This window comes from Nematolebias whitei, chromosome 9 (assembly GCF_014905685.2).
Source record: "Nematolebias whitei isolate Nwh7 chromosome 9, NemWhi1, whole genome shotgun sequence".
Lineage (NCBI taxonomy): Eukaryota > Metazoa > Chordata > Actinopteri > Cyprinodontiformes > Rivulidae > Nematolebias > Nematolebias whitei.
This window is the reverse complement of record NC_056506.1, coordinates 18,288,990-18,297,008: the sequence shown is the minus strand read 5'-3', so window position 1 is coordinate 18,297,008 and position 8,019 is coordinate 18,288,990. Positions and strand designations below refer to the sequence as shown.

The 8,019-nt window shown below is 39.6% G+C and overlaps 2 protein-coding genes across 2 annotated transcripts in view; both read right to left on the bottom strand.

Annotated features, from left to right (window-relative positions):
- c8b (complement component 8, beta polypeptide) overlaps positions 1-4,698 on the bottom strand; it is a gene marked incomplete at its 3' end in the record, with an annotated part of 17,586 nt that extends 12,888 nt beyond the window's left edge. Inside the window, 1 exon segment of the mRNA XM_037682024.1 lies at positions 4,573-4,698. Within this exon segment, the coding sequence (XP_037537952.1) occupies positions 4,573-4,698 (126 nt within the window).
- Positions 4,699-7,524: 2,826 nt separating this feature from the next.
- dab1b (DAB adaptor protein 1b) overlaps positions 7,525-8,019 on the bottom strand; it is a 123,055-nt gene continuing 122,560 nt past the window's right edge. Inside the window, exon 13 of the mRNA XM_037682023.1 lies at positions 7,525-7,670. Coding sequence (XP_037537951.1) covers positions 7,525-7,670 — 146 coding nt within the window. The remainder of the gene's footprint in view (positions 7,671-8,019) is intronic.

Sequence of the window (8,019 nt, the reverse complement as noted above, 5' to 3'; positions counted from 1 at the left end):
TCTAACAATGACTTGAATCAAACAATGACTTGAATCAAACGACGACTTGTATCAAATAATGACTTGAATCAAAAAATGACTTGAATCAAACAATGTATTGAATCAAAACATGATTTGAATCAATGATTGAATCAAATAATGACTTGAATTAAACGTCTTTAACAATGACTTGAATCAAATGACTTGAATTAAAAAAAATTACTTGCAGTTCGAAGAAATAAGGCATATTTTCTCTGCAATACATAACTTATAAGAAGATAAAGGTCTTAGTTTGGGAAACAAAGTCCTGTGTTTCTACTCATCTAGTCCTGTTCCAGTTTTTTATTAGTTTATCTTGGGACATATGGAGAATCTGGCTGGTCCACATCAGTGAAATGAGTCACTACAAGTTTTAACCTCTGTTGGTGATTCAGTAATGGTCTCATGATATCTTTCATTTTTACACAAATAGCTGTTTTCACCTGGAGCAGTACTTAATAACTAGGATTTATGATGACCTGCCCCAGCTTTACACAAAGCTAAAGAAGATTTATACAGTCTGTTGGCAGAGGACAGACCCTGCTGCCTTTAGTCTTCACTTCCTGTCATAATGTAGACATCCATTTCCTTCTTCCAGGTTGTAGGGTGGAGCTGGTCTAGATCCAGCAGTCAGTGTGCGAGAGGCGGGGAACACCCTGGACAGGTCTCCAGTCCATCACAGAGACACCTGGACAGGTCTCCAGTCCATCACAGAGACACCTGGACAGGTCTCCAGTCCATCACAGAGACACCTGGACAGGTCTCCAGTCCATCACAGGGACACACAGAGACAAATGAGACAAACAACCATTCACTCTCTCACTCACACCTAGAGACAATTTAGAGTTACCAGTCAGACTAACATGCATGTTTTTGGTCTGTGGGAGGAAACCGGAGCACCTGGAGAAAATATATGTTTTGAAGAGGGACGGTGCTTGTGTGTATGTTTGTATACACACTTGCATCTAAAAATTTTAAAATATTGTGAAAAAGTTATTTTCTTTTGCCAATCACTTCAGAAAGTGAATCTCATTTATTACATAGATTCTTTACACAGAGTGAAATGTTTCAAGCCTTTACGTCTTGTCATTGTAATGGTTGTGGTTCACAGATAATGAAAAGCCATCTTCAGTCTCTCAGAAAGTTAGAATATTCCACAGCCAGCCTTTGGTACCTTTGGCAGTGTGGGCCGGTGTCGAGTCCTGCTGGACAATGAAACCAGCGTCTTCCTAAAGCTCGTCAGCTGAAGGAAGCATGAAGTCTCTAAAATGTCCTGCTAGATGCTGTGTGGACTTCAGAAAACACAGTGAGCCAGCACCAGCAGAGGACATGGACCCAAACCATGACTGACTGTGGAAACTTCACACTGGACTTCAACAACGTGGATTATGAGCCTCTCCACTTTTCCTCCAGACTCTGGGACCTTGATTTCCAAATGACATGAAAATGTACTTTGATCTGAAAAGAGGATGTTGCACCACTGAGAGACAGTCCAGTTCTTCGTCTTTTCAACAGGAGAAGAAACAAGAAACAACAAAAAGAAAATGTACAGATGACCTAACTGGACATTGTTGGATTGTATACCTGGATTACTGAGCATTGACTTTGGTGTTTTGAACCAGTTTGGCGTGACTGTCGACGAGGGAGAGGGCGGGCACCGGAGGAGAGAGCGTGCCCCAGAGGCCATCTTATCACCAACATACCGTGTTTTCCATCATACACGTCACACCTATAAGTCGCATCAATCCAAATATGTCTAATAATTTGGAAAAATCCATAAATATGTCGCTTCGTCATATACATCACATCTATTGTGCGTCATCGCTGATGCATCGCATTTGTTACGCGTCACCGCTGACAACCCGGAAATATGGGCCGGTGTTGTGCCAAAAATTGATGGGCTGCCAAATGGCGGCTGTGGGAGCAGAAACAGGAGGACTTTAATAATAATTTAACAAGATTAACACTTAACAATTATTTGTTTGCTTGAAATTATAGTAAAGTTGTGTCTCAGTCTAACTTTTCCTTAATAAATGCACTTTGATGGTCAAATCAGCTGCATTTTCAAAAGTCAATAAACAGAAACATGAACACGCAGAAGGCGACTTGCTGTGTATTTCTTCAAAAATTTAACAAGACAAACACCTAAAAACAATTATTTGTTAGCTCAACTTTATAGTAAATGTGTATCTCAGTTGAACTTTTACTTAATAAATGTGCTTTAATGGTTAAATCAGCTGCATTTCACCGGGGCAGCACAACGAAATGAAACTGAATTGCACCAGGCAGACAAAGGTGTCAGTCTATGGCAAGCCGGTTGTGTCATTAATAGCCACTTTTACCTATTACTTGATACAAGGGCATACCTCACTACTTGACTGCCATCTAGTGGCTGAAAATGGTAGTGTTCAATATTTTCAGTCAATAATTGAAAACGGTCACATTTCATCCAAAAATTGGTTTATAAATATGGAAAAAAATGCATAAATGTCGCTTCGGCGTATAAGTCGCAGGGCATGTAAATTATGCAAAAAACTGCAACTTATAGGGTGAAAAATACGGTAACTGTTTTTTTCCACTTTGGAGTAAGCTGTTGGGGGAGAAGCAGTTTTGTTGGACGTTCCCTCAGACTGATGAAGCTTTCCAGATGCAGGGTGAAACGTCTCAGCACAAAAAAATAAACCGTCCAGATGACCTGACTGAACATTGTTGGATTTTATAAGTGGATTATTGAACATGGACTTTGGTGCTCAGCAGGTAAGACACTTCTGACGTCTCTGGCTCAGGAGTGGCTGGACCTGAGGAATGAGACATTTGTAGCTCATGTCTGAGAGTTAATCAGCTGATCAGGCTGCGACACCAGGAGTATTGGATTCTTTTACAATATTCTAATATTCTGAGACCTTAAGTTTATTTTTTTCATTATTTGTAAAACATGATCATCAAAATGACCTGAAATAAATGGACTGTACTTATATAGCTCCTTTCTATCCCATCAATCTCTGTTTTTAAAACTTGTTTTAAAACACATTTATTTTCATTGGCTTTTAACCTAGAGTGAGCTAGCATCTCTGCCTTAATGTTGCATTCTTTTACTTGTGATGTTCTGATTATTTTTATTTATACTTAGTTGTTTTTATTGTTTTACTGTTTTTTTAAAAAATTTTTTTAGTTTTGTACAGCACTTCCGACAGCGGCTATGTTGTATTTTAAGTGCTTTAGAAATAAAATTGGTATGGTTTGGTATCTAATGAAGACACTCAAAGCTCTTTACAACACTGTGTCCTCATTTACCCATTCATACAGCACTCTACTACATCCTTACAAAGATCATCTGAATCTAGAGACTAATCAGAGCTTTATCACATTCACACACAGATGGGACACACATCACAGACAATGAGGGGTTCAGTGTCTTGCCCAGGGACACTCTAGCATGTGACTGCTGGTGGAATCAAACCCCCAACTCTCCCATTAGAGGACGACTGCTCTAACCACTCAGCCACAGCTGCCTACTAAATAAAGGCTTGACATATTTCTATATGCAATGAATCTATGTAATATATGAGTTTCACATTCTGAAATGATGGACAACAAATATTGAACTTTTTCACAATGTTCTAATTGTTGGGGATGCTCATGTATATGTAAGCACTAACGTGAATTAGCCATTTCTTTGAAAGTTTTGTAGATTTCCAATTTTTCTCTGACAGAAAGAAAAGTGATGCTAACTGTGGGAACTGTGATATTTTATTTTTGACTGAACAGTGGCATGGATACAGTATGTGTCATAAACTTACAAAAATCCATTTTTTGAACTTTTTCACAGTTCTGAATTCCATAAATAAACTTGACAAAATATTTTGGACCGTTTGTCTCATACAGGCAGGGCTACAGTCATCGCTGTGCATTGCATCAGTAGTTTCTTCTGATCAGATGATTTTAAAGTGACAGACAGAAACGCTCTGTAACAACAACGACCTGGTTACCTGCGTACATCAACCCAACAAGAACAGTGACAAGAAATAACAAGAATCCACTCACTGAGCTCAAATCTTTCAGCTCAAATGAGGCGATTCTGTTCACATTTTTAGGAAACCAAACAGAGATATGAGCTTCAAAATGTAAACAACACAACCTTGGTTGTAAAATGTCTAAAAGCTATGAGAAAAAAACCTGCCTCTACAGAATGTATCATCAAAAAGTAGCTCTCATTTAAACTCCTACTTTTATTTATCAAGTTTAAAGTAAACAAAGACAAGTAGAGTTTGCTTGTTTTCTGGATGAGCACACGTCCACAGATGGTTTCTCACCAACTGATAATGAGACATTTTCTGAAATTATATTAAAAAGAATACTTAAAAAAACAACAACAAATGTCCAAATTTATGTTAAATGGTACAGCTGGTGGAGCATTGCTTCAGAGAAACAGAGTATATTTGTCTTCCATGAGGTGGAAAGCTAAATTTTGGCACAGAGGCTCAGGTCGGGGGCATGAGGACGATTCTTATTTACAAAATCTGTCTGATGGACGCTGATGTCTCCGAGTTGTACCTGTAATGGCTCGCAAACATCAACGGAGAATTCACAGCTTATAAAAGAAGGAACAGGAACAATCGTCTTGTGTTTGGTGAAGCTGCTGACAGCTTCGCCTGCTGAGCCCACAGCCAGCCTCTCCATGCAGACTGATGAAAGAACGGAGCAACGCTCCTCTGCAGTTTCTGCTTGCCGTGGTTCACGAGTCAATCCTTCTGAAGTTTCCAAAAAATAATTTGCATTATTGTTTTCTTTTTCACACATATTTTCACAGATATGTCATCCTTCATCCCAGAAGGCTGCTCCTGGTGCAGTTTTCAGTCAGAGATCAAAGGTCACTTCTTGGTTGAAGAGTTATTTGATTGGACATGCTGAGGACAAGACAGGACAGTGTGGGTCCTCTGGAGGAAAGGGGAGGTTCCAAGGATTACCAAAACGGTCATTAAAATCCTTCAGAGATTGATTAGAAAGACCAAGTCTGTGTAATACAGCTGAGTGAAAAGTTTTGGCCTTGAGAGCTCCCCTCCCTGAAAGACAAACAGAAGAAATAAATTAAAAGAAGTTTAGTGCAGTTCCAGATACAACCAGCAGGGCGCAGCAGAGTGCCGCTGTATTTTCACATGCGGCAGAGCCAGCCCCTCACAGCTGGCAGCGCAGCATCCATGCGCATAGAAAAACATGACTTTATGGAGACATCAAAAACACAGACGTTTATAGAAAAGAAAAATAGATGAGGAAAGTCACTTGGGATTGTCGATGAGAAGCTGAGACATGAAAGTCTCAACAGCTGATTAATAACAAGAGAAGAGAATGATGATGAAACACTCACGTCTCCCTGACTGCCTTCATCTAGCTGTCTTTCCTTGGACAGCTCTGATCCACGGGCTCAGCAGCTTCACTCGGCACCGGAGACACCCTTCCAGCAGAAACACAAACCTAAAAATATAAAAATTAAAAAATTAAAATAATAATTATACATACATACAAATATATATAAAATAAGATGACAGTTTCATGTTTTCTATCTATAAAGACTGAAATCATCTTCAGCTTGAAGGACTCACATTCTGCTGCACACCCTGAAACATGACCATCGCCCACCACCAAAACCACAGGTGACCAACAATGATTTAACCACTGTTTGTCTGTCTGTTAGCAAAATAGCTCAGGAACAATATCGATTGCTGTGAAATTGTCATAATTGTTATGTTTGGTGTGGTAGTAGCATAGAGTCATCCAGGGGTGTTTTTAGGGTCTTGAAACATTGGGGGCTTTAGCCCAAACCCCTTATTCATCCTCTTCCTTATTTAAAAAGTACCCTTCAAGTCTGTATTTATCAATTTTTCAGACTATAATTGTTATATTTTGTTTGTTTATCATACGCAGTCACAACGGATTTCTGTCAGCAGTGGAAAATAACATTTATAAAGACCATATACTGCTGCTATTATATTTACTTTTTAAAGTCAACTAAACATACGTTAAGAGTATTTGCTTCTTTTATTTAACAAGAGCTGATTTAAAGTTGTGAGCCAGGCTCCTCTGTTTTCTGCTACAGACGGACCACTCTGAACTTCACTAATGGAACTGTTGTGTTCCAGTATATGCAGACATTTGACCCACAGAGGGAAGTAAAGACACCAAAGGATTTGTAGTACAAATACTAAATGGTATCTCCACTACTTATCCAGGCCGGGAATTTGATACCATCCCAGGCCACCACCCCCCGATTAGCAAACCGCCAATCCTGAGTTGAAACGAGTGCCTTTGAACACCATGTTCATTCAACCTTTATTTATACAGGTTAATCCCATTGAGCCCCGGGGACTCATTTAAAAGAGAGACCTGAATGTACAGGTACTGTATATGTGTACTTGTTAATCAATGTAGTGGCCAGTGGTGTCAGAAGCATTTGTAATGTCGGGGGATAAACTGGTGGTGGTGGTGGTAGTGGTGGGGGGGTCTGGGGGTCCTCCCCCCCAAATTTTTGAATAAAGTAAATGACATTTCTTGCGTTCTGCTGTATTTTAACAGGTCGTTAAACATTTAGTTTTGCCTACATAAGTAACCACTTGATTCAACAAGCTCTCGACCTTGACCTCTCTAAGGAACTTTAAACAACTGCTAAGTTCATGGCAAAAATCAACGCAGACATGCTCCTGTCTTTAGTACTTTATACAGCTTTATAATGTAGCTGTTTTTTTTATATAAATTCTTCCATTTACTTTTTATTTTTGAGTCTTGACTTTTTTTTATTTTTTATATTTTTGAACTGTACTTATTTTGAGTCCCTGAGGCTCAATGGGATTAACGTGTATAAATAAAGGTTGAATGAATGAGTGCATTTCACATGCTTTTTATGATTGTCTGCTGTTGTCATCTGTGTTCTTTGTTTTAAACAGGTCTCTTGTAAATTAGTCCTTGAGCCTCATTGAGACTAACCTGTAGAAATTAAGGTTGAATTGAAATAACTATTTTAAGAGTTAATGGCACAACAAGAAGTAGCCTGACCAACAGCTCTCCTTGTGTGAATAGAGCAAACTTCACTTCTTTCACATATTCTAGCCCATAGTCTGAATGCGGACTGGATCCATGACACTGTATGAGACCACAGCTTCTCTATCTACATTTTTCAACATTAGATGAAAACTCTGGGGCCTTTAGTTAAATATGCTCTAATCAGCACACTTAGATCCTGTTTGACCTTCACTGTTTGACCTTCAATGTTTTTACTTTAATGTTTGACCTTCATTATTTGACCTTCAGTGTTTGATCTACAGTGTGTAACCTTCACTGTTTGACCTTCAGTTTTGGACCTTCACTGTTTTACTTTAATGGTTGACCTTGATTCTTTGATCTTCGGTGTTTGACCTTCACAGTTTGACCCTCAGTGTTTAACTGATTTGACATGTATTCTTTACAACAGTCTAACATTCAGCTGAGATCACATGACAGCAGTGGAGTTCAGGACTAGGCCCGGCCTCCAGGTCCACTCACTGATTGGTCCTCCTTGGCGATGCTCTCCAGTTCAGTAGGGGACTGATCTGTTGGGGGGTCGCTGACCTGGGAGGGGGGGCAGTCTGAGGATGAGCTCTGCAGAGGAGCTGGTGTGGACGCTGTAAAACAAAATGTCCAGTAAATAAAATCTAAATGTAGGTATTGTATGACATCATTTGACATTTTTAACTTGAGTGCACGTTGTGATTATACATGTATGACATGCAGCATCTCAGTGGACTTTACAGAAACAAACTCTCAGGGATTGTCAGGATGTGCAGCAAAACTGCTGGCACAGACCTACAGAACCTCACTGACCTACAGAACCTTACTGACCTACAGAACCTCACTGACCTACAGAACCTCACTGACCTACAGAACCTCCCTGACCTACAGAACCTCACTGACCTACAGAACCTCCCTGACCTACAGAACCTCCCTGACCTACAGAACCTCACTGACCTACAG